The sequence below is a fragment of the Balaenoptera borealis genome (genome assembly GCF_965194805.1).
Source record: "Balaenoptera borealis genome assembly, chromosome: 18".
NCBI classification, from domain to species: Eukaryota; Metazoa; Chordata; class Mammalia; order Artiodactyla; family Balaenopteridae; genus Balaenoptera; species Balaenoptera borealis.
This window is the reverse complement of record NC_138877.1, coordinates 68,686,935-68,714,927: the sequence shown is the minus strand read 5'-3', so window position 1 is coordinate 68,714,927 and position 27,993 is coordinate 68,686,935. Positions and strand designations below refer to the sequence as shown.

At 42.4% G+C, this 27,993-nt stretch overlaps 1 protein-coding gene across 11 annotated transcripts in view; it reads right to left on the bottom strand.

Moving 5' to 3' along the window:
- The window catches only part of CLYBL (citramalyl-CoA lyase), a 255,684-nt gene extending 230,033 nt beyond the window's left edge, over window positions 1-25,651 (bottom strand). For all 11 annotated transcript variants that reach the window (XR_014237204.1, XR_014237205.1, XR_014237206.1 and 8 more), the window contains exon 1: window positions 25,542-25,651. Coding sequence is in view for 6 of the 11 variants with exons in the window: in XM_082366165.1 (XP_082222291.1) it covers window positions 25,542-25,603 (62 nt within the window). In the remaining 5 variants the exon portion in view is untranslated. The remainder of the gene's footprint in view (window positions 1-25,541) is intronic.
- Window positions 25,652-27,993: the final 2,342 nt, after the last annotated feature.

Genomic DNA, 27,993 nt, shown 5'->3' with positions numbered 1-27,993 from the left:
GACTACCACTTAGACCAGAGTACAGAGTGAAGAACTAACTTGAGATGGAGGCTGACAGAGATTTAACATCTCCACTGCCTTCCGGTTACCAACACAACGTACATCTGAAATCCTGGTAGGACCTTAGAAGCCCTTCACAGCCTGACCCTAACTGACCTGCTCAGCTTCATGTCCAGCCCCTCTGCCACAAGACACCCCACACTCCACACTGACCCACTCCTAAGTCCCCTGCTCTGCTCTGCACATGCAGTTCCCTCGGCCAGGAATGCCCTTCTCCTGTCATCTTTTCAGATCTGCTCAGAGGTCCATTTCCCTGTGAATAGACCCCATGCCCTATGAAAGTCACTCACCCTCCTCTATTCCCACGTAAACTATACACTTCTTAGAACAGAGCCCACATCTTACATGAAATGCACCAAATAAAGGACCTCCAGGTGCCTGCCACGGAAAAGACCTTCCGGAAATTTTCTCCCATTCCCCCTTCTTAGCTGCGGCCTAGGACTTAGTAGGGGCATAATTCTCCTTCTTTTCAGGAGAATGTATAAATGAATGACTGAATAATAAAAATAGATGTGTTATAGGGACTTTTACTTAAAAAGAAGACCATTGATATGTTCTAGAACTTTCTGTTGAAAAAAATTGTTCTATGAAGGAAAATACTTTCCCCATTTACCTGCATAATAAAATCAGTGAGTCCTGCAAGAAAGTGCTTTTGTCCTCACTAAAATAAAAATCAAATTTAAAAACATCAAGAGAGAGAGAAAACCACATCAAGCAGTAAACTATATGGTTGTGAAGATAAAAAGATAAGCTTCTCATCCCTCATTAACAACAATCCTGAAAATACTAACATTTTTACTAATTCCTCAAAAACAGTACACTAATTAGTAAAAGGCACCTGTGTCAACAGTCCTATTTCCATTTTTAAAAGTTGTTTCTTCAGCTGATACCTGGGGTCCTCACTTAGCACATGACACGTTTGCGGAGCCTAACCGCTCATCACCGCTGGTCACTGGCTAGCTGCTAACGCTTAGCAGTTCCCACACACAACAGAATGTGTGGAGCCATCCAGCTGGTTTCAGAAACTTGCTAGTTAGTAGTCCACCCAGGCGCTGCACAGAGACAGGAATTAGGAAAGGTGGTAACTTTTCCTCAAGGAGTGTACAGCTCGATGGGCCTCAGATGAGCAGAAGAGTTCCCGAATGGGGGATTCTGCCCCAAATCAACCCGTGGGTTCCTTAATTCCTGAAGGAGAAGACATGAGACTTCTCCAATAGCAGCTCAGTAATTCCAATGTTGGCGAGAAGGGGGTCCATGCTCTCTGCAACACCTCACTCTAGTATGACACCCCAGGGTGTCTGGGGTGGAGGTAGTGGAATGATGAGGGGTAGGGAAGAAGCAAAAGCAGAAAAGATTTCTGAATGAAAGAAATATTGTTTCGGATCCTGCTAAGCTTCCTCCATTGAGCTGAAAGACCATGACTTTATTTAATACACCTTCCAGATGCTGAGTTGAGGAAAAGAAATGTGTTCCACAGGTGAGAAATTCTAAAATAAACAGAATGTACCTGGGGCAGAAACACTGGCTGGGGAGGTGCTTTTGACCACATAGACTTGGACTGTACCAGGTTCTCCCAGTGACACCTCTGTGTTGGGGTACAGCCACGTACTGCCATTAAAATCTCATCTTCCCCTCCCCACACTCATGCTGGTAAATGAAAAATGTAGACAAGCATGTACAGAAGACACCCACTTTATGCTTTCAAAAACTCTTTCCCAAAAAGAGAATATTGAGGAATCTGAAAACAGCCCTGGACTGTGTTCAAAAACTCAAGCCAAGAAACAAACTTCAGATCTGACATCTTAAATTAGCAGGAATGTTTAGACAAATCTATAATCGAGGAAAACATACATACACCCACACTCACAGCAAAAAAGTTTGCCTTTCCACCCTCTCATGTCAAGTGGATAATTAGTCATGAATTCTGTTTACTGTGACCATATGATGATTTTTCTCAACCAGGTATTTTTTAATAAATACCTACTATGTGTCAGACACTGTGCTGGGCACAGGCTCAAAGGGGTGGACGTGGAGATTCCCATCTCGTGGAAGAGACCAAACATAAGAGGGAAATGCACCCGTTCACATCTCGTGACTAAACTGTGTGATGAGGAACAAGATGCCTTGAGGGAGGAAATGGGGGTGGGAGGATATGTCTTAGACAGTGGAGCTGAGGTGGATGAAGAGGGGCTTTATGTATCTATCTTGTTTCTTTTTTTCTTACATCCACTGTTTATCGGTGTTATGAGCCAGCACTCATTTCATTTAATTTTAACCACACTCTGTGGTATCACGAGCCCCCTTTACAGATGAGGGACCTGGAAGGAGCTGGCTAGTAAGTGGCGGGGCCAGGGCCCTGGCTCAGCTCTGTGTGATCCTGGGAAAGTGTCTGAACCCCAATGATCCTCAAAGCCCATCGTCTTTGCCCTCCTTGCTTAAGGAAGCAAGAGAAGGCCTATGATGCTGGGGTGAGTAGAGTGTGTGAGAAGGGTGGAAGTAAGTGAAATGCAAGACATAGAAGGGGTGAGACCAGACACGCCCTGGAGGGCCACGGGAGGGAGCTTTAAGGATGCTAAGCAGGGAAGTGAGATGAACCAATTAGTGTATTTAAAAATAGTTTGGGGACTTCCCTGGTGGTCCAGTGGTTAAGAATTCGCCTTCCAATACAGGGAATGCAGGTTCGATCCCTGGTCAGGCAACTAAGATCCCACATGCCACGGGGCAACTAAGCCCGCACACCACAACTACTGAGCCCGCGTGCCTCAACTAGAGAGCCCACGAGCTGCGAACTACAGAGCCCACATGCTCTGGAACCCGTGCACCACGACTAGAGAGAAAACCCGCATGCCACAACGAGAAGCCTGCGCACCACAATAGAAGATCCCATGTGCTGCAACTAAGACCCGACAGAGCCAAAAAATAAAATTAAATAAATAAACAAAATTAATTAAAAAAAAAAAAAGTTGTCTGGGAAAAGTGAATAGTTTTCAAAAAAAAAAAATAGTTTGGAGGACACCACGAGACGCCACTTCACACCCACTAGGATGGCGACAATAAAAACAATAGAAAATAACAAGTGTTGGCAGGGACGCAGAGAAATTGGAACCCTTGTGCATCGCCAGTGGAACCGGTGCAGCCACTGTGGGAAACAGTTTGGTGCTTGCTCAAAAAGTTAAACATAGATTTACCATATGACCCAGCAATTATATTCTTAGGTATACCCCCAAAAGAATGGAGAACAAGTACTCAAATACTTCTGCATGAATGTTCACAACAGCACCACTCACAGTTGTCAAAAGGTAAAAACAACCCAAATGTCCATCTACTGATGAACGGATAAACAGAATAAAGTATATACCTACAATAGAATACTATTCAGTCATAAAGGGGAACGGAATACAGGTACATGTTACAACATGGATGAATCTTGAAAACATTGTGCTAGGTGAAAGAAGCCAGTCACAAAAGGCCATATATTGCATAACTCCATTTATATGAAATATCCAGAATAGGTAGAAAACAGACTAGTGGTTGCCAGGGGCTGGGAGGAGTGGGAACAGGGAGTGACTACTAACAGGTACAGGGTTTTCCTTGGGGTGATGAAAACTAAATAGAGGTTATAGTTGTACAACATTGTAAATGTACTAAATTGTACACTTTAAAATGGTTAATTTTATATTATGCAAGTTTTACTTCAATTTTTAAAAATGGGTTGGAGGGGTATAAGTGGATGTAAAAGACCCCCTTCACAGTGGTCCAGATGAGAGATGACCACTAGGATGGTGGCATTGGAGACAAAGAGAAAGGGACAGAACCACGAAATATTTTTGGAGGCAGACCCAACAAGTCTTGATAACAGAATATATATCCTAATATCTATGCAGGTGGCATGTAACATGGGAGGTGATGAGGGAGGTGAGGCAGGCAGCTCATCAGACAGCTACTCCGAGAACTCAAACCTGAAGCTAGGAGAGTGGGTATGGTAAGCAGAATAATGGCCCCCAAAGACATCCATGGCCTATCCCCTGGAACCTGGGAATATGGTAGGTTACATGGCAAGGTGGAATTAAGGTTGCCAATCAGCTGACCTTGAGATTGAGATTAGCCTGGATCATCCAGGTAGGCTCAATATAAACACAAGCATCCTTATAAGTGGGAGAGGGAGGCAGAAGTGAGAAAACCAGAAAAAGGGCAGCATGAGAAGAATGTGACCCACTGTTGCTGGCTCTGAAGATGGAGGAAGGGGCCATGAGCCAAAGAATATGGGAACTTTTAGAAGCCGGAAAAGGAAACGGATTCTCCTTTCATGCCTCCAGAAAGGAATGCAGCTCTGCTGACACCTTGGTTTCAGCCCATTGAGACCCATTTCAGACTTCTGACTTCCAGAAGTTTAAAATAATAAATCTGTGTTGTTTTAAGCCACTAGGTTTGTGGTAATCTGTTACGGCAGCAATAGGAAACTAATAGGGTGGGGAAGAGTTGACAACTGAAGGAGAGAATCAACAGACCTGGCAACAGATGTGGTATGGGTAGGAAAGGGAGATGAGAGCATCAAAGATGACTAGGAGTTTGATCCTAGATAACCTTAATGAAGGGAAAAGGTGGAAAGAGCCATCAGAAGGGGTTGGCCTTCAGAGGGAAGGGGCAGATGGCTGTTGTCTGAGAGGTCTGGGGAAGGACGACTTCTAGGAGGAAGTGGCATTTGTAACGGGCCCTGAGGTGAGAGGCATGAGGAAGGGTGTGAGCCAATCAGAGAGGGGAGAGGGATGGGGGGGTGTGAAGAAGGATGAGCATTCTGGCTAAATGCCACAAGGTGAAACACTGGAAAGGTGGGTGATGGATGAGGTGGCCTGTGCTGCCACACTAAGGGGTCCAGACTTCACGCAGCAGACAGTTGGAAGATATCAGGGAATTTATGCTGTGTATGGGGGTGGGTAACAGGATTGGAGGCCAGCTTTAGGAAGCTAAGTAAGAAGTGGGTGCATGAGTATGAGCGTGAGGTCAGGGGTTCCTAAGGGTTAGGCTTCTCCCCAGTCTCAGGCGTGTCACCAGACCCCTGGTAAATCCCAGACTGTTCTGTAGCACAGGGAGAGACTGACGACCCGAACTTACAGCATGGACCTTCGACTAGAGGATGGGGGGTGGGAGGGGCACCACAAGCCTCTCTGACGTCCACATTTGCTTTCCTGGTAGAGGAGAAATTCTCTTTATGGGACAAATCCTTTGCAGGTGAGGCATTTGCAGAAGACATTCGTTCAAATGTACAACATTTGGGTGGGGCTACACACACGACATTTGCACATCCTGGTTTTCTCAGAGTCTCTGGGCATCACTAGGTGAACGGCTGACCATGGGACCTAAGAACACTGTGCTTCAAGCACTGGGGCATTTGTGGGGCAGCCTGAGGGTTCCAGGAGGGCAGGAGGAAACTGGAAGCGGACAGCATACAAGCAAAAATCATGTCTCTACTTTCCGAGTCATTCTTGCAGATAATGCTAATTTAGGACATCCACCTCTTCTTACTCCTGAGTTCTTCTAGGTTCTGTATTCCCACTATACCCCAATTACTTCAGAATCATAGCCCCTCTGTACTGCGGCAGTCAGCAGCCACTTGATTGAGGGCTTAAACAGAGCACCTGGCAGAGGTCCCTACTGCAGAGAGAGAGAGAGAAACGGTGAAGACACCTCCTGACCTGAGGATATGAAGGATGAGGATGAATAACACACGAACAAAAATCCCCCAAGATGGCAGGAGGGAGGAGTGTAAATCAACCGGATGCAGGCTGTGCCCATAAATTTGGGGGAAGCAAAACTTTTATTATCTTCAATCTCTGAAGTCAAATTGAGCTGAAATGGACCAAAATAACCCAAAGCTCAAAAAGCCATATATTTTATATTTCTGAATTCTCCAAAGTCCTCTTGCTTTAGGTCAATAATTCCTTCCTAGATTATGGAATGTCAGTGGGCAGGAGGCATCTAGTCCACCCTCCTTGTTTTCATTGTGAGAAAAAGGCTCAGTTTAGACAAGGGCCTTGAACAAGGTCAAGGGCTAACTGTGGCGTCAGCACTGGACTGCAACCCCAGAGCATCTATCCAGGATCTTCCTGCTCAGAGCAGAGAGTCAGTAATTTGATCTTGGGAACTGTTTTTTCTTTTTTGACATTTGTAAAAAAAAACCTGAATAGCACCAATAAGGGATATTAAACCAACTCTGATTTTTAGGAGCTTGAATAAGTTTCTACTTTAATCTGAACTAAAAGTATTTTGTGAAGGCAGAAATCACCCACTGGTATGATTTAAAGATGTTATCATTGTTTCAAAGGAATCCACTTTAGACTCAAAACCTTAACATCATGTTTCTGTGCTCTATATAAAACATGCACTAACAATAGCCAAAGGGTGGCAACAACCCAAAGATCCACTGATGGATGAATAAACAAAATGTGGTATAGACATATAATAAAATATTATCCAGCCTTAAAAAGGAAAGACATTCTGATTCCCTACAATATGGGTGAACCTTGAGGACATTATACTAAGTGAAATAAGCCAGACAAAAGACAAATATCGCCTGATTCCACTTCTATGAAAATACAGAATAGCCATTCATAAAGACAGAAAGGAGAATAGTGGTTACTGGGGACTGGAGGTAGGGGAATGGGCAATTACTGTTTAATGGGAACAGGGTTTCAGTCTGGGATGAGGAAAAGGTTCTGGAGATGGATGGTGGTGATAGTTGTAAAAAAAAAAGGTAAATGTACTTAATGCCACTGAACTGTATACTTAAAAGTGGTTAAAATGGTAAATATATGTATACTTTATGATAATAAAAAAGGCACTAATCTCCAGATACAGTACCTTTCATTCAGCAAATCTATATTGGACACTTATCGCATGCCAGGCACTGCTTCATGGCCAAGGTATATAGCAATGGGATAAACAGACCAAGTCCGTGTGCTCATGAATATGGGGGCTGCGGATGGGGTGCAGACAACCAATAAATAGATAAACATACAGTACGGCAGGTGGAAATGAGTGCAATGGAAAAAAACATTAGGCAGAGTGAGGTGGAGCGAGTGTAGCACGTTAAGGGGGTGTGTGCTTTGTTGTACAGGGTGGTCAGGAAAGACCTCTCCGGTGGGTGACATTTGAGCAGAGACGTAAAGGGACAGAGTGCTGCAGGCTGAGAACACAACCGTGAGCAGGAGGCCGGTATAGCTGGAAGGGGCAAGAGGAGGGAAGAGGTAATAATGAGGGCCAGAGCACAGAGCTACTTCTTAAATGTCTCACAAACTGTGCAAGGGGCCATTTATAGGTCAGTACAGAAATATGCCCTCACATCTAGCTGTCTTTCATTTGTGTTAAAACAAACAGGAAAACCAATTCTCCTGCCTTAGTATACTAAGATGCATGCACCTAAGGAGACAATTTACATCTTCCATTGCTAGAGCGCCCTCCAGTGTTTCTATATGAAAACAGCATCTGGCATGGATTCTTTTTTTTTTTTTAACATCTTTATTGGAGTATAATTGCTTTACAATGGTGTGTTAGTTTCTGCTTTATAACAAAGTGAATCAGCTATATGTATACATATATCCCCGTATCTCCTCCTTCTTGCGTCTCCCTCCCACCCTCCCTATCCCACCCCTCTAGGTGGACACAAAGCACTGAGCTGATCTCCCTGTGCTATGCAGCTGCTTCCCACTAGCTATTTATTTTACATTTGGTCGTGTATATATGTCCATGCCACTCTCTCACTTCGTCCCAGCTTCCCCTACCCCTTCCCCGTGTCCTCAAGTCCATTCTCTACGCCTGTGTCTTTTTTCCTGTCCTGTCCCTAGGTTCTTCAGAACCTTTTTGGTTTTTTTTTTAGATTCCATATATATGTGTTAGCATATGGTATTTGTTTTTCTCTTTCTGACTTACTTCACTCTGTATGACAGACTCTAGGTCCATCCACCTCACTACAAATAACTCAATTTCGTTTCTTTTTATGGCTGAGTAATATTCCATTGTATATATGTGCCACATCTTCTTTATCCATTCATCTGTCAATGGACACTTAGGTAGCTTCCATGTCCTGGCTATTGTAAATAGTGCTGCAATGAACACTGTGGTACATGACTCTTTTTGAATTATGGTTTTCTCAGGGTATATGCCCAGTAGTGGGATTGCTGGGTCGTATGGTAGTTCTATTTTTAGTTTTTTAAGGAACCTCCATACTGTTCTCCATAGTGGCTGTATCAGTTTACATTCCCACCAACAGTGCAAGAGGGTTCCCTTTTCTCCACACCCTCTCCAGCATTTACTGTTAGTAGATTTTTTGATGATGGCCCTTCTGACTGGTGTGAGGTGATACCTCATTGTAGTTTTGATTTGCATTTCTCTAATGATTAGTGATGCTGAGCATTCTTTCATGGGTTTGTTGGCAATCTGTATATCTTCTTTGGAGAAATGTCTATTTAGGTCTTCTGCCCATTTTTGGATTGGGTTGTTTGTTTTTTTTGATATTGAGCTGCATGAGCTGCTTATAAATTTTGGAGATTAATCCTTTGTCAGTTGCTTCATTTGCAAATATTTTCTCCCACTCTGAGGGTTGTCTTTTCGTCTTATGGTTTCCTTTGCTGTGCAAAAGCTTTTAAGTTTCATCAGGTCCCATTTGTTTATTTTTGTTTTTATTTCCTTTTCTCTAGGAGGTGGGTCAAAAAGGATCTTGCTGTGATGTGTCACAGAGTGTTCTGCCTATGTTTTCCTCTAAGAGTTTTATAGTGTCTTACATTTAGGTCTTTAATCCATTTTGAGTTTATTTTTGTGTATGGTGTTCGGGAGTGTTCTAATTTCATTCTTTTACATGTAGCTGTCCAGTTTTCCCAGCACCACTTATTGAAGAGGCTGTCTTTTCTCCATTGTATATTTTTGCCTCCTTTATCAAAAATAAGGTGACCATATGTGCATGGGTTTATCTCTGGGCTTTCTATCCTGTTCCATTGAGCTATATTTCTGTTTTTGTGCCAGTACCATACTGTCTCGATGACTGTAGCTTTGTAGTATAGTCTGAAGTCTGGGAGCCTGATTCCTCCAGCTCCGTTTTTCTTTCTCAAGATTGCTTTGGCTATTCGGGGTCTTTTGTGTTTCCATACAAATTGTGAAATTTTTTGTTCTAGTTCTGTGAAAAATGCCATTGGTAGTTTGATAGGGATTGCATTGAATCTGTAGATTGCTTTGGGTAGTAAAGTCATTTTCACAATGTTGATTCTTCCAATCCAAGAACATGGTATATCTCTCCATCTGCTTGTATCATCTTTAATTTCTTTCATCAGTGTCTCATAGTTTTCTGCATACAGGTCTTTTGTCTCCTTAGGTAGGTTTATTCCTAGGTATTTTATTCTTTTTGTTGCAGTGGTAAATGGGAGTGTTTCCTTAATTTCTCTTTCAGATTTTTCATCATTAGTGTATAGGAATGCAAGAGATTTCTGTGCATTAATTTTGTATCCTGCTACTTTACCAAATTCATTGATTAGCTCTAGTAGTTTTCTGATTGAGTCTTTAGGATTCTCTACGTATAGTATCATGTCATCAGCAAACAGGGACAGCTTTACTTCTTTTCCAATTTGGATTCCTTTTATTTCTTTTTCTTCTCTGACTGCTGTGGCTAAAACTTCCAAAACTATGTTGAATAACAGTGGTGAGAGTGGACAACCTTGTCTTGTTCCTGATCTTAGTGGAAATGGTTTCAGTTTTTCAGCACTGAGAACGATTTTGGCTGTGGGTTTGTCATATATGGCCTTTATTATGTTGAGGTAAGTTCCCTCTATGCCTACTTTCTGGAGAGTTTTTATAATAAATGGGTGTTGAATTTTGTTGAAAGCTTTTTCTGCATCTATTGAGATGATCATATGGTTTTTCTCCTTCAATTTGTTAATATGGTGTATCACATTGATTGATTTGCATATATTGAAGAATCCTTGCATTCCTGGGATAAACGTCACTTGATCATGGTGTATGATCCTTTTAATGTGGCACAGATTCCTTTCCCCCCCTAAATTTTGGTATTTGGCCAAAAAGTAAAGTGGGTATATCATCCTTCTCACAAAGAATACTGTGAGATTAAGTAAGAAGACAAGTCAAGTGTAAGTGCTTTAAAATAAGCCTGCACTACTTGTAAAGTGGTACAACGTATACATATGCATGCAATTATGTTTTTAAATGACCATATAAATTTTAAAAAGGTTCATATTTTTTAAATATACAATTTTTTAATATTTATTTTATTTATTTATCTTTGGCTGCGTTGGGTCTTCGTTGCTGTGCGCGGGCTTTCTCTAGTTGCGTCGAGCAGGGGCTACTCTTCGTTGCGGTGCACAGGCTTCTCACTTTGGTGGCTTCTCTTGCTGCGGAGCATGGGCTCTAGGCGCGCAGGCTTCAGTAGTTGTGGCACATGGGCTTAGGTGCTCCGTGGCATGTGGGATCTTCCCAGACCAGGGCTCGAACCTGTGTCCCCTGCATTGACAGGCGGATTCTTAACCATGCACCATCAGGGAAGTCCCAATATACAATTTTTTAGCAATGTAGAACTTTCATCTCAAAGGCAAACACAGTCTACCACCAAATTGTAACCCTAATTTTACTGGGGGCGGCAAGGAGGACAATAAAGTACAAAGTGCTGTCTTTAAATTTTTTCAGTATTCTGGGGTTCTGAGTATTAATATTTGAAAAGTGTCCTGCAAATACTTACATAGCACTTTGGTCACTCTGCCTTCTCAGTCAGAATACAGCATGGGGGACTTCCTTGGTGGCACAGTGGATAAGACTCTGCACTCCCAATGCAGGGGGCCTAGGTTCGATCCCTGGTCAGGGAACTAGATCTTACATGCATGCCACAACTAAGAGTTCACATGCCACAATTAAGGAGCCTGAGAGCCACAAATAAGGAGCCCACCTGCCACAACTAAGACCCCACGCAACCAAATAAATAAATAAATATTGAAAAAAAAAGAATACAGCATGAGGAAACAGTTCAGACAGACTTGTCCATACCAAGCATACTATTAAAATGGAATCCTTACTTTCTCATGGAAATTGGCTTTGATTCCTTTATTATGAAATCAGGCACTTTTGTCAATCTCCTAGCCTAAGAGGAAGATGTTACACGTGGCATAGTTTTGAAGAGAACTTGTAGAAGTAAAATTACATGGCTGTTTACAGAAACACCTGTAGGCTGGGTCAGTATGACAGCTGAGGCCACATAGTGAAAAGCCGCTAGTGGCTGACAGCCAGGAGATGGGGTTCTTTCTAGGCCTGGCACCGCCAGCTATGTGACCAGCAAAACAAGACAGTCTGTGCTTATTTTACTGTGCATGGGCCTGCTGACGCCAAGGAAAAGAGGTAAGTAAGCCTTTAAAAGGCATACTGCAATCCAGGTATCTATCACCATTTCTGGAGGGCAATTTGACAACAAGCATCAAAAGGCTTAAAATCTTTGACCCAGCAAGTTCACATATAGAAAATTACCTCCAAGGACTTAAGTAAGGGTAGCCACAGAGACCTGGATATAGGGATATTTATCTCTGCATTTCCCAAGGGAAAAAAAACCCCCAAACTTGGAAATAAACCCAAAGAACAACTGTGGTTATATACAAACAAATATATATGTGATAGCTGAGGAACAATAGTGAACATCAATGCTCAGAGATTAGGTTAACATCCTAAAATTTAACCAAAACATAAAATCAAAGCAACTAAATAAAAAGCCATCTTAAGTCTGGCTTATAGTTGGAGAAGGAAGGAAGGGAGGGAGGAAGGAAGGAGAAAATGAGACAAAGGAGGGAAAGAAGGAAGGAAGGAAAGAAGAAGGAAGGAAGGAATCTCAATTCTGGGGCCCACTGATTGTCTACATCATTCAAATGAGTTATTTAACTGATAAGCTATATTCAAGTAAAAACATGAAATAAATTAAACCTTTATGAATTATAATGGATTTAAATTCATACCCAAGTGACCTATAGGAAAACACAAATACTATTTCCTTGAAATTTTCTTTATTGATTAATAAAGTTCTAAACTTAACCTGTCAAGATCATGAGCAATGCATAAGGGAATAAATAAGAAACATGTAACAACAGAACACAACCCAGTTGCACTCAAAGGCAAGAAAGTATATTGTTTCTTACAATTAACAACTCTTCCAATCTTACGAATATTAATCAAACCCACCAATAACCACTCCCCAAGGAGCCCAGCTTTCTTCTCCCTGTCTTCCTAAAATCTTAGCCACATGCACCTGCAGACTTCCCCACAGGGAGTCATGCATAAAATGGCAGCTCCTACAGAGTGGCCACTGTAACATTTAGTTAAGAAAACTGTGACCAAAGGCTGTTTTCAGAAATTACATCAATCAAAACTTGGCTGTTGCAAAGCCATCACTGGAGAAAATAACCACTTCAGGGAAGTGCCAACGCTGAGTGGTGTCAGCCACTCTGGATGCTACCTCATTTGACCATGTATGATGTCCTCCACCGGGCTTAACTACAACCAAGCATATGCGTCACCTTCTAACCTCAAATGTAATTTCAGAGAATACTCCATCCTCAATGCACCACTATGGAGTATTTCTAGAAGAATGAAGTGTTTATGCCACTCAAACATTCTGCAAAGCAAGGGCACTCAGGAGAGTTCCCTGAGAGGGCAGAGACTTCGGTGGCTACAGTTATTCAGGGTAGAATAGAGAAAAGCACATGTGATGAAACTGTCCTCAACTCCCTTCTGGATCATGGGCCCCGGGGAGCAGCGGGTAAAGGTTTTTCAGTTCATCTTCGGGTCCCAGCCTTTCCTCCCCACCCTCGGTCTCTCCCTGGGGCTACCCAATATCCTTCCTCCCAGCCTGCGCCCACACAGATGGTTCTAGTTCACAGTGAAACTCTCTAACAGGGCAATGGTACAATGGGAGTAGAAGCCCTCCACAGCTGGTATGGATCCACAAGCGAACCTTATGCTGTTCCACAGGCTTGGCACAGCCTTGCTGGCACACAGCCCCTTGCTGCGAATTTCCCTACAGCTACATCTTCTCCAGGAGGCACCACCCACATGCATGTGCATCTTCCAGTTCAGGCCTAGCTACCACTTTTAGTTCTTGCTCACCAGCTTGGCTACTGCCCACTAGTTTTGGCTCTAGTTTTACCTCATTTCCCACCAACTCCTCCGTCCAGCCCACAGGCATGTCCCCTGCCTCCAGGCTACTCCTGGTCTATATACCGCTTTATGGTATTTCCTATTTCCTCAGAGTCTCCTCTATCTTTCTCTTCTCTTCAGCCCTGCTCCTAGCAGAGGCCCTTCTTTCTCCGTGAAAACATTCTGAATACTCTATCCCATCCCATTCTCTTAGGAAGCCATTCTAGAAGGCTCTAGCTCCAATTCTTGAATCTCTGGTCTACCATCTTAGATTATCTTTACTCCATTCTTCAGTCCTTCATTTCTCTATCTCTAGAGTAAATAACCATCCTGGTTTGCCTGGAACAGAGGGGCTTCCAGGAACGTGGGACCTTCAGCGCTAAAACCAGGACAGTCCTGGGCAAGTTGAGACAGTTGGTCCCCCTACCTCCCCGGACTACTTAAAGTTACTTTCTGCCTCATAACCAAAAACATGATTTTTGCTTACAGCATCCCATTTAGCTTCTCACCATGCATTTGGGCAACTCAAGTCTATTTCTAATGATGTCAACAAACATTTAAAAATACCTAACACTTCACATTGACCTTTTAATACCAATTCAAGTGACAAAGTACACATATTCTTATTCTGAGTTCTTTTCAAAATGATCATTCTAAAATTTCTCAGTTCTTTTTAACCCCTGACTCCTCTTTAGCATTCTTTCTATAAAGATTTCTTCCCTTTCTCTCTCACTGCTTTCATTCTTCTCTGCCCTACAATTTCTCCCCTCTGCACCCTTCTTCTCCCATTTCCATCCTCCATTTGGATGGCATTAAAAGGTCAAATTAAACCCAAAGTAAGCTGAAGATAGGAAATAATAAAGATAAGAACAGAAATCAATGAAATAGAAAACAGAAAAAATAGGAAAAATCTATAAAACCAAAAGATAGTTCAAGAAGATCAATAAACTGATAAAACTCTAACCAGACTGACCAAGTAAAAAGGAGAGACAAAAGAATTACAAATACCAAGGAAAGAGAGCAAGTCACTACTGACAATATGAACATTAAAAGGATGATAGCAAAAAAAAAAAAAAAAAGGATGATAGGGCTGGAGGTGGGAGTGAGGGTTAACTGCAAACGGGCTCGAGATAATTTGGGGGATGGCAGAAATTTGGGGGTGATCTAAAACTGGATCGTGGTGATGGGTTGCACAACTCTACAAATTTACTAATGATTATTTAATTAACACTTACAAAGGATGAATTTTATGGTGTGTAAATTATACCTCTATAAAGCTCTAAGAAAAAGGATAAGGGACAATCATAACTCTATGCCCATGAATTTGACCACTTAGATGAAATGGACAAACTCTTTGAAAGACACAAACTACCAATGCTCACTCAAGAAGAATTAGATAACCTGAGTAGCCTTTTATCTATGAAAGAAATTGAATTCGTAGTTTAAAATTTTTTCCACAATGAAAACTCCAGGCAAAAACATTTATGGAAAAAACATTACCAACCTGATCAAAGGCAATTTAGAATATCAGTAGCCATTATGAGGAACATTTGAAATCTTCAAACTTAATTTCCTTAAAACCAAATTGGACTACAATAGTTCAAAGTTTTCCAGAACTGAGTGGAATGCTTATTTCGATTGGTATTTTGAGGCTTTCCAATGATATCAGGAATCTAAAATTGCCTCTCGGTAAAGTAAGGTTTTAAGACTGAGGCAAAGGATTAAAGAAAGATAAAATGGCTGCTGAAATCTCAGGCTCTTCTTGGGCTTCTTTGTCTCAGACTCCACCTCTGATGCCATCTTCCTCCTTCTCTTCTACACCACCTATGCCTCCTCTATACCCTCAATTCTCCCATACTAATTCTCTTGCCAAACTTCCCCTTTTCTCTGAAACTCTCCCCACTCCCTTTTCCTCTGAACTTGTCAGAATTTATCCTTTTAAAATTAAGTCTTCTGAGGGTCCAGAGGCTAAATCCTTAATTTCTTATTCTCCCTGGACTAAGGGTGAACTGCGAGCCATAGTCAAAGATTCTGCTAAAGTAACCGAAGATCCTCACAGGTTTGTTGAAGAATTTAATATAGTCATTCAAACTTATCAAACTTTTTTCCTGACTTATATTGGCCAGTTCATATGCTTGTTGATGAAGGCCAGGCTCAGCTTTGGATGAAAACCACTAACTGGAAAAGTCCTGAAAGGTCTCTAGAATTACAACTGGGAGACCAGCCCACTAACTTCTTATACAATCAGGCTCAGGCAATCACGAGATGACTTCATCAAGCAATCCCTAGGGCTTTTCCAAAGCCTGTTCATTGGAACAAAATTCAGGCTTGCACACAAAAATCTGAGAACCTGTTCATGATTATTACAATCAACTTCAGATTGTTTTCAAAGAAAATTCTGGTCTTCTTTCAGATGTTGATTCCACCCAGGTAGCTTTTAACTCCATGTTTATTAATGGGCTGAACTGGGACCTTCCCTTGAAGTAAAAAGGACCAGGTTGGAATGGGAAACTGTGTCCATTCCAGATTTAGTTAATCTGGCAAAACAGATCTTTCCTGCCCTAGATGAGTCACCTCCAAGGAAGACCACCAAAGTTCTTAATCTTCAGCTCTAGCAAATGAAAGCTCCCAGAGAAAATGAAAACCCTCCTGTTTTCTGCTGTTATTGTAAAAAGCTAAGACACTGAAAAAGAGACTGTTACAAATTTAAGTGCTTTAGGCAACTCTGGCCCTCTAACCAACCTTTCTGGAAGAGATTTTGAGGGGTCTATTTGAATTTTGATGGGAGGTGCACTGTGAATTTTGCCAACATCAGTTGGAGATTTTGCCCATAAGGAAGTGGTAGCTGATTCAATGGGGACAAACAATCAGTGTTTCCAGAAACTGCTCTAGTACCGTCAGAGATGGAACAAATAAAAGATGTCAAAGGGTCATTTAATTCACCTGGTAGGTCACTTTGATGACTACTGTCAAACTGCAGTTTGCCCAAACCCAGTTTCGATGTTTAGGGCATCTGATATCAGAACAAGGGCTAAACCTAGATCCAGATAGACTTTATGGTATCTTAAGTTTCCCAAAACCCAAAACTAAGTGCCAAATGTGAGGTTTACTCAGGCTAGTTAGTTACTGCCAAAATTGGGATTCCAAATTTCTCTCTTATGGCCAAACCTCTACATGTTTTACTCAACAGTAATAACCCTGACCCATTTTTATGGGATGAACTGAATGACATAGACTTCAAGGCCTTAAAGGAGGGTATGATGAACCCACCTGCCCTTGGGCACATCCATTATAGATTCCCCTTTTCTTTTTTTGTATATGAAAAGGAAGGGAACACCCTTGGCGTACTCACCCAAAAACATGGGGACCACCATTGACACACAAGGTATAATAGCCAGCAACTGGGCCCTGTGGCACAGGGATACTCCCCTTGCCTTAGAGCCATTACAGTCACTGCCCTCTTGCTTAAGACCACCAAGAAAATTGTTGTGGGATCCCCTTTAACCATTTTTGTACCTCATGCAGTAGAAGCTCTCCTGAATTCCCACCATACTCAACATTTCTCAGCCAGACATCTCACCTCCCCTGAAGTCCTCTCATTACCTGCCCCTCACATAACTCTTTTACACTGTAATAACCTTAACTCAACTACTCTTCTCCCCTCCGCCACGGAAAGAGTTCCTCACCACTGCTTAACTCTGACGGACCACTTCCTGACTCCTCACAATGATCTACAGGAAATTTCATTGGGTAACACTGACTTCTCACAGTTCACTGATGGTTCTTTTTCTTAAAGGTGATGAAGGCAAATATTGTGCTGGGTATGCTATTACTACTCCTTTTGATGTTGTTGAGGTAGCATCTTTATGGCTACTTTGGCCCAACAGGCTGACTTATATTCCCTTACACGTGCTTGTGATTTAGCCAAGGATAAAACTGCCAATATTTAAACTGATAGTAGATATGATTTTTGGAGTAACTCGTGATTTTGGAATGTTGTGGAAGCAACACGGCTTCCTTATTTCCATTGGAAGTAAAAATTTAAATGGCCCCTATTTTCAAGAATTATTAAAAAAAAAAAAAAAAAAGAATTATTGAATACAGTACTCTTACCAGCTGCTTTAGCTATTATTAAGGTTCTGGGACATTCTAAGCTTGATTCTCTGGAAGCTAGGGTAAATCACTTTGCTGATAATTCTGCAAGGAATGCTGCCTTTAAAAGGACCACCAGCATCCAAACTTCTGTCATGATCCAAAGGGATATTTCACCAAATGATAATTTAGAAAAACTGGCTAGAGAAGCCCAACAATTGGCCTCAGAAAAGAAAAAACAAAATTGGAAATTCAATAATTGTTGTTTTGATAAAAAGAGAAAGCTCAGGTTTGGACCAAACAACAACCCAGTCCTACCAGACACAGTAAAATTCCCACTCTTCACCACCATACATTCATTAAACCACTGGTCTACTGACAAAATGACAGCCTTCATGAATCAATATTGGTGGGGAAACATTAAGAAGGCCACAAAAAGTGCCTACCTCACTTGTCCCATTGTCCAAAGTACAATCCAGGGAAGTTGTTCGTGTTGCTCCCAGACATTTTAAACTGTTTAATGAACCATCTGAGGTCTGGCAAATGAATTTTATACAATTTATTCCATCTAGTGGAATATGTCATGACCTATGTTTTAGTCATGACCTATATGTTTACACACTGGACTGAAGCTTTCCCTTGCAGACAGGGAACTCCTCTCAAACTTCATAGAGATTGAGGAATCCATTTTTACTGGCCAGGCACTTACAAAGTATGTGCTGCTTGTCTGGTTTTATAACACTTTCACTGTACTTCTGACCCTCAATCCTCTAGTTTAGTTAAACAGACTAACGGCATTATTAAGACTCAATTGGCAAAATTTGTAGAGACCCTCCAAATACTTTGGCCAAAAGCATTGCCATTGGTCCTTCTAAAACTCAGATCCATCCCTTTTGGAACTCATAAACTCTCACCCTTTGAAACAGTCACAGGATGCCCAATACACTTGGCTCCTGCTTCTTTTGACGCACAACTGATAAAAGGAGAGACACTCCAATATTGCAAAGGCTAACTGGTACTATTAAAAGTAACCATGTTTTGGTAGAGCAATCTTTTCACAGTGTGCCCTCAGGAAATGAAGACCTTAAGCATCACACATTGCAACCTGGAGATTTCATCTATTGGAAAAGACACCTCCAGAAGAACTTTCTTCAATCTCACTGGAAAGACCCCTATCAAATACTGTTAACCAACCCTTGTGCCACCAAACCCCAAGAAACAGACTCCTGTATTCATGTGACACACCTAAAGAAAGCACCAAATTCTGACTGGAACCGAATGTCACCTGGTGACCTGAAAGTAAAGATTTCCCAGAATTGAAGCAGATGCTAACTGATCAGACAGCTTTCCCAAGAAATCTGTACCAGGCCTTTTCAAAGTTTGTTGCCAAACCTTTGATGACGTAACACTTCAGATGATCTCCAATGTCTACGACCTTGTTAACACAGAGACTTCAGATAAAAAGTGCCTGAGAGTTCCCCCTCCGGCCCCTCCTTGTTACTGGAATGTGACCTTAATAGGTTCCCAATCTGTGCACTTTCCCTACAACATGAAACACTATACGTAGGGAAGGTCCTTCCAGACACTGCAGCACAAAAAGCTGCTGAAACGAGAAAACCTGACTTGATCAGCAATGCTTTCTGAGAAAAATCTTGATCAAAAGGTGGAAATATGAAAAATTAATTAAACAGAAACCTTAATTACATAGAGTTGGGAAACTAGAAGGGGGTACTCTCATCACCTGGCACCACTGCAGAGCCCAAGAGGAAGAAGAAGACTGCTCTTTCCTGCCAAGGACTCAATAAATGCAAAGCCATGGACTCTGCTTACTACGGCCCTCCCAACTTCCTTTCCTTCTCTATAAAAGGATTCTCCTTCCCTTGTCATGCAGGAAGTTGAACATGTATTGCCATGGTCGCTGACCCTGAATTGCAATTCTCTGCTGATCCCAAATAAACCCATTTCTGCTAGAGAACTATCTGGCAGTCTATTTGCTTCAGGTCAACAACCCTTTCCCCAGTTTGGTGGTAGCCTTGAAAACCAACAGCTAAAACTACAGTGAAAACCAGCAGCCTGGCAGCCACTGGAGGGGGCAGGGCAGGACTGGAGCTCTTTCAAAGCTACACTCCCAGAGGACTGCCACTACTTGACCTGTCTGGTGGTTCCCTGGAAGACCCCACTGACCTGACTCAGAGTTGAACAGTGGTAACAGCATTTTCCCCAAAGTCATTTTTCAAAAACCATCAGAAGCAATTATTTAAGATCACAGCTACCTGAGATAGTAGATAACAGTTGGGGTAAACAACAGGTTAAAAAACAGCTTAAACAGAAAAGCTGGAGAATGAGATATCCATAGAGTTTGAAAAGCTCTGACATATTCCTGGGAATCTAAAAGTCTATGCATATGTGTAGGGCAGTTGATGGCAGATCCACCTTACAAGAAATACTAATGGAAGCTCTTCAGGCTGAAAGTAATCCCAAACAATAATTCAAATTCATACACATACACAAAGAGCAATGGTAAAGGTAACTGTGTAATTATAAAACACTGTTTAATTGCATACTTCTGTTCCTTTCTTCTCTTGTCTAATTTTAAAAGCAACTATATAAAAAAAATTATATAATTGTATTGTTAGGCCTATAACATTTAGAAACCTAATATATTTGCCAGTAACAATACAAAGGAGGTGGGTAGGAGCAAAGATGTACTGGGTTAAAGAAATGGCACCAGATGGTAACTCAAATCCACAGGAACATTTGAAAAGAACCAGGAACAGTAAATAAGAAGATTACTATAACAAATACTATAAAGTAAGTGTGTGTTTGTGTGTGTGTGTACTTGCATCTCCTTCTCCTAGTTTCTTTAAAAGACATAAAATTATATAAATGATAACTACAAGCCAAAGCAATCTTGAGAAAGAAAAACAGAGCTGGAGGAGACTCCCTGACTTTAGACTATACTACAAAGCTACAGTAATCAAGACAGTATGGTACTGGCACAAAAACAGAAATATAGATCAATGGAACAGGATAGAAAGCCCAGAGATAAACCCATGCACATACAGTCACCTATCTTTGATAAAGGAGGCAAGAGTATACAATGGAGAAAAGCTTCTCCAATAAGTGGTGCTGGGAAAACTGGACAGCTACATGTAAAAGAATGAAATTAGAACACTCCCGAACACCATACACAAAAATAAACTCAAAATGGATTAAAGACCTAAATGTAAGACACTATAAAACTCTTAGAGGAAAACATAGGCAGAACACTCTGTGACATAAATCACAGCAAGATCCTTTTTGACCCACCTCCTAGAGAAAGGGAAATAAAAACAAAAATAAACAAATGGGACCTAATGAAACTTAAAAGCTTTTGTACAGCAAAGGAAACCATAAAAAAAACAAAAAGACAACCCTCAGAATGCGAGACAATATTTGCAAATGAAGCAACTGACAAAGGATTAATCTCCAAAATTTATAAGCAGCTCATGCAGCTCGATATCAAAAAAAAACAAACAACCCAATCCAAAAATGGGCAGAAGACCTAAATAGACATTTCTCCAAAGAAGATATACAGATTGCCAACAAACCCATGAAAGAATGCTCAACATCACTAATCATTAGAGAAATGCAAATCAAAACTACAATGAGGTATCACCTCACACCAGTCAGAATGGCCATCATCAAAAAATCTACTAACAGTAAATGCTGGAGAGGGTGTGGAGAAAAGGGAACCCTCTTGCACTGTTGGTGGGAATGTAAACTGATATAGCCACTATGGAGAACAGTATGGAGGTTCCTTAAAAAACTAAAAATAGAACTACCATACGACCCAGCAATCCCACTACTGGGCATATACCCTGAGAAAACCATAATTCAAAAAGAGTCATGTACCACAGTGTTCATTGCAGCACTATTTACAATAGCCAGGACATGGAAGCTACCTAAGTGTCCATCGACAGATGAATGGATAAAGAAGATGTGGCACATATATACAATGGAATATTACTCAGCCATAAAAAGAAACGAAATTGAGTTATTTGTAGTGAGGTGGATGGACCTAGAGTCTGTCATACAGAGTGAAGTAAGTCAGAAAGAGAAAAACAAATACCATATGCTAACACATATATATGGAATCTAAAAAAAAAAAAAAAAAAAAAAAGGTTCTGAAGAACCTAGGGACAGGACAGGAAAAAAGACGCAGACGTAGAGAATGGACTTGAGAACATGGGGAGGGGGAAGGGTAAGCTGGGATGAAGTGAGAGAGTAGCACGGACATATATACACTACCAATTGTAAAACAGACAGCTAGTGGGAAGCAGCCGCATAGCACAGGGAGACCAGCTCGGTGCTTTGTGACCACCTAGAGGGGTGAGATAGGGAGGGTGGGAGGGAGACACAAGAGAGAGGGTATATGGGGATATATATATATACATGTAGCTGATTCACTTTAGCTGTTTCTGTTATACAGCAGAAACTAACATAAAAATGTAAAGCAATTATACTCCAATAAAAATGTTAAAAAAATGATAACTACAACAAAGTATCACTGGATTTGTAACATATATAAATATAATATGTATAACAATAATATCATAAAAAAGAAGAAAAGGGAATAGAACTATATAGATATAACATTTCTCCATCTTCTGGAATTTAGTATAAATCAAAAGTAGATTCTGATAAGTTAAGATGTATATGGTAACATATTATACATACAATGAAATATCCAGCCATAGGAAGGAATGGAGTTCTAATACATGCTACACCATGGAAGACTCTTGAAAACACTATGCTAAGTGAAATAAGCCAGAAACAAAAGGACAAATATTGCATGATTCCACTTCTATGAAATACCTAAAATAGGCAAATTCAGAGACACAAAAAGTAGATTAGAGAATACCAGGTGCTAGGAAGGAGGAGTTATTGCTTAATGGGTACAGAGTTTGTTTGGAGTGACGAAAAAATCAGGGGGATAGTGAATATGATAATGCCACTAAACTGTACACTTAAAATGGTTAAGATGGCAAAGTTTATGTTATACATATTTTACCACAATTTTTTTTAAAAGATGCATATGGTAAGCCTTAGAGCAACCACTAAAAAAAAAAAATAGTAGAAAAAATCATTAAAGAAATAAAAAGTATTACATAAGAAAATATTCACTTAATGCAAAAGAAAGCAGTAGAAAAGGAACAGAGAAACAAAAAAGACATGAGACATATAGAAACCAATACCAAATAAACACATTACAAGAAAGGAAAAGTACAGACCAATGTCACTCATGAATATAGATGTAAAACCCTCAAAATATTTTGCAAATCAAATCCAACAATGTATAAAAAGAATTATATGCCATGACTAAGTGGGATTTATGCCAGGTATACAAGGCTGGTCTAATATTCAGAAATCAATTAATGTATATGCCACATCAACAGGCTAAAGAAGAAAAATCATATGATCATATCAATTGATTACAGAAAAAGAACCTGACAAAATTCAACACTGATTCACGTTAAAAAAAAAAAAACAACCTCAGTAAATAGGGAATAAAAAAGTTCTACAAAACACCTACAACTAACATCAGACTTAACAGTGGAAACTGGATGCTTTCCCTAAGATCGGGAACAAGGCAAGAATGCTTCCTCTCATCACTCCTATTTAACATGCTACTAAAACCACTAGCTAGTGCAACTAGACAAGAAAAGGGAAAAGAGAATCTTACCGTATGATGAATATATGAAACAACTTCACTGAAGGGGATGGAAGAAAAAGGTGCTAACCTAAGTAACTGTGGAAATGAGTGGAACCTATAAGACTAAAGGGAAAGGAACTACACCTAAGCACTGCACTCTAGTTGATAAAGCTTTTTTCCCATGGAGTATGGTCTAACAAGTCAGATACTGCTACATGTGTATGCTGAAACTGAATAACTGAGTAACTGGATGGCGCATGGTGGGAGCCAGGTTTCTCACTGGGGGAGTGAAAATTTACAAACAAGCAAGGTGAAGAGGCTAGAATGATTCTATGGTTACATCAGAAATATTTCTAGATGTGTATTTATGCATGGGTTACTATTCACACATATTTCTTTGAGGATTTAAAAGACATCCCTAGCAATAGCACACCTACCTGTGGGCAGTTATGTCCCCCCAACTTGAGGACAGGGTATTTATATAAACTGAGAAGTGGAAACAGAGAGCTGCAAGGCTGGAGACAGGATAGGCGGGGAAGCATCAGGGACAGCAAGAGAGGCAATTGTTGGAGGGTCGGGAAGAGGTTTCAGCACCTGCCTATCAGCAATGTTGCTGATACTCTAAAAACAGAAGAAAAAAGCCAACCGAAGCCAGTCCACTGGCCTGAAGCTGAAGTGCAACACAACTGGGATAGAAATTAAGGCATGTCTAGGCAGACTTTTCTAAGATGACCTTGGGCACATTTACTTTTCCCATCCCCACATGTGCTGAAGGCGCCACGACCCACAGGATTTAACTTGGGGTGTAGGCTCTGGGAAGGGCCCTGCATGAAAGCCTGCTGCCATGGCCTTGGTGGGGTGTGCAGGCGTGCTGAGAATGAGCCAGTGTGCTAAGGGAGATGACGAGCATTATGAGCTGGGCCCCAAGAGCCTTAGAAGTAGGTGACTGGGTGTGGTCACTTGACCCACTGTTGAACAGGCCACAGAAGCTGGCCCCTTCACAGGCCAGGAAAGGACTTTCTGGAAGGGTCTGGGTAGACCCCTTCAGGGGCTCACCTCTGGCTCCAGGGGTGAGCTCCGGTGTCCAGGGACATTACCAGGCCCAGATGTAGGAAATGGGAAGGTGGGATGCATAAAACCAGGTGGGCCCTGGTATGGGACACCAGTGAGTCAGGAAGCACCGAGCAAGCAGATGTAAAAAAGTTCCAGACCAGGGCTTCCCTGGTGGCACAGTGGTTGAGAGTCTGCCTGCCAGTGCAGGGGACATGGGTTCGAGCCCTGGTCTGGGAAGATCCCACATGCCGCGGAGCAACTAAGCCCGTGAGCCACAATTACTGAGCCTGAGCATCTGGAGCCTGTGCTCCGCAACAAGAGAGGCCGCGATAGTGAGAGGCCCGCGCACCACGATGAAGAGTGGCCCCCGCTTGCCGCAACTGGAGAAAGCCCCCTCGCACAGAAACGAAGACCCAACACAGCCATAAATTTAAAAAAAAAAAAAAAAAAAAAAAAAAAGTTCCAGACCAGGAGCCACTGACTTGGTTTCTGAACCCAACTCTGCCATTCTCCGCTTTGAGAGTCACTTAGCCTCTCCTAGCCTCAGTTTCCTCATCTTTATGAACGACTCACCCAGCTTCTTCACATGGTGATCAGCGAACAGAATGCGATACCGTATGTGCATGTAGTTGGCAAACAAGCAAGTCTCAACCAGCGGTTCTCAAAGTGTGATCTGGGGACACCTGGGGGTGGGGGCGGGGTGCCCCGAGGCCCTTTGAGAGGGTCTGCGAGCTCTTCCCTTTTCCAAATAGATTGTGCATGAGCCTGGAATTTCCTGGCAAACTTCCTCCAAGACAGCTGATATGAGACTCCAATGGTCCTTAATTAAACTGAAGAGATTTTCAAACATATAAAACCATGCCACTTTTTTTTAAATAGTTATTTTCATTATAGATGTCATTTGCGTTAAATTTGAATGGATTTGTTATTTTTAAATGAATAGTTAAAATTTTTGTTTTAATTCCTCATACCGTTAAAATCAACAGATACAAGCAAAAGCTCTTCGGGGTCCTCAATAATTTCTCAGCCTGTAAAGGGGTCCTGAGACCAGACAGTTTGGGAACCGCTGTGCCCAACAACAGCGGAGGCGAGCCGCCTCTCAGCAGCCTCTCAGCATCCTCTGAGAGGCTGACTCCAGGCCCCCTTTTATAAAACACGCATACGTTCACGGTTTCCACGTGTGGGGACGCTAGTTTTGTTTTCTGGGTCTCAGAGATCCAACGCTTGTACCCATTTCCCCGGCTCAAGCAAGGGCCCTCCCACAGGGAGGCACGGACAGTGTGGGGCGACCCTCGCGGGGCGTCGGCGACCTTGGCAGAGGTCGAGCCCGCGCGCGCGCGGGAGGCGCACGGTGCTCCCGGCCGGCGGGAGTTCCCGCCAGTGGGCGAGAAGGCCGCGCCTGCGCGGCGCTGAGCCGGGTACCGACCCACGGCGAGCCTGGCCGGGTGGCGGGGGACTGGGGACGTGCACTCACAGCCTCGGCAGCGCCGCTGCCGCCGCTCCGCGCGCCGCCCTCCTCAGCAGACGCACCGCCATCTTGTCTGCGCGTGGGCGCCGCCCCCGCCATGTCCGTCTCCGCTTCGTCCCGCCCCTGTCGCCACGCCCCCACGCCGCCGCGTCCCGCCTAGAGTCCGTCTCCACGCCCCGCCCCGTCCCCGCAAGCCACGCCCCCCTGCTTTTGCGCACCTGCCCCCTCCGGCTGTCAGAACTTCCAGGCTGTAACGCGAGGCAGAGCAGAGAGTCCGAATGGGTGGATTTTTGGGTGACTGAATCCAACCCTTCCCCGTGCTTCTGGGTTTTTAGGGCGGGTTTTGAGAGACCTTGCATTTTCCCAGCCAGACGTGGCCAGATTTTCTAGGGATTTCTTTACTGTTTTTGTTTAAATACTATACCTAACAAAGATTGTGACTCTCACCGTGTGCGTGCCTCGGTTAACAGTTAATCCATTATGGGACATATATGACTGTAATAGGATCAGAATAGATGCTGCTGGCAGCTTTCTGGGCCAAAGAAATGCTTGTTGAAGACACGGGGCAGCAAACACAACGCTTCACTCCAACTCCTTCCTGCCAGTCTGTCAAAACTCCGGCTTCACAGTCAGGAGAATGCTAAGGTATTAAAACAGCTTACCAGCTGTGCGACTTTGGACAAATGACTTAAACTCTCCCTGCTGCAGTTTCCTCCTATAAGATGGGAATATAAATAGTACTCACCTCGGGGGCTTCCCTGGTGGCGCAGTGGTTGAGAATCTGCCTGCCAATGCAGGGGACACGGGTTCGAGCCCTGGTCTGGGAAGATCCCACATGCCACGGAGCAACTGGGCCCGTGAGCCACAACTACTGAGCCTGCGCGTCTGGAGCCTGTGCTCCGCCGCAACAAGAGAGGCCGCGATAGTGAGAGGCCCGCGCACCGCGATGAAGAGTGGCCCCCGCTTGCCACAACTAGAGAAAGCCCTCTCACAGAAACAAAGACCCAACACAGCCAAAAATAAATAAATAAATAAATAAACCTTATTAAATAGTACTCACCTCATAGGGTTATCATAAGGATATGTTGTGTTAATATACCGAGAGCTTAAAACCTCTTCTGGCCCAGAGCACGTGCTCAGTAATGTTAATTACTTCTCATTATTATTATCATCACACCAATTCCTTTCTTAAAAATCTTTGGTGACTTCCAATGAGAAGTGTTAAAATGAAAAACAAATGAAGAACAACCTTGAAAATTCCCTGAGCAGACAAAATCTGTTTCACCATACAAGCAAAGCCTAATTTAGCTTATTTTGCAAGACAACTTGACCTAGGTCATTTCTTGCTTATGCCTCTGGAAATCACAAGCAAAAACTTGAACTATTTCCCAAGGTAACCACTGACCAATTCCCTATATTGAAGAAAACTCTAGTATTGTAACCAATCACTGTGAAGAATAAACAGTCACTACTCTCTCACTAAATAAGCTGCTTTGTAACAATATATCCCCGAGCCTCGTTCCATGTTTTGGTTTGAGTGCTCCCAGTTTGCAAAATGTCTTTTTGATGTGGGCACAATAAACTTTTACCAATTACTACTTTGGGGATTCATTGGTTTTACTTCTGTTATTTATGAAATTTTGACAGAAGCACTTAGAATAAAACCCCAGTTCTTCACCATGACCCTGAAGTCCTTACTCTGTCTGGCCTCTGCCTGTCCCTTCAACCTTATCTCAGCCCCACCCATCTTCTTTCTGTGGGTTTGTTTTTGTTTTTGTTTTTTGTTTTTTTAGTGCGATAAGCCCCCTCCCACTTCAGGGCCTTTGCACATGCTGTTTCCTATCCCCAGAACGCTTATGGCTATACTGTCGCATCCTCCTGGACATTTACCCTACCTGCCACCTGCTCAAAGAGCCTGAGCTGACAACCCAAACTAGAGCATCCCCCTGGTCTATTTCACTGGCACAGCAACCTGATCATTTCCCTCACAGCCCTCATCACAATGTTTATTTATCAATTTGTGAATTTACTTTCTTATTGTTGCCTTTCCCCTGGTGGTTCTCAAGGTGGGAGGGAACTACTGCCCATAATCAGGTGGGCTTTCAGAGTGCATTATTGTCATTTAGGGTGCAGGGCTAGGGATGTTCGGGCAATCCCACTCATAGAAAGGCTGCTAGTGCTCTGGTCTAGAAACACCATCTATAGGAATAGAATGTGAGCTCTTTGAGAGCAGGGACCCAGTATATCTTGTCATTGCTGTGTGCCCACAGCACCTGGCTCAATGACTTGTAACCTGTAGGTATTTAATAAATATAAGATGAAAATGTTCCTCTAGCCTCATTATAATTCTGAGAACTGCCATATGAGTTGTTATCCTTACTAAAAATGCCCTGGTCCTTATGGCTTTTTAGGTAAAAATACAACCTCCAATGACTTATTTGCTAAATGATTCAATTTC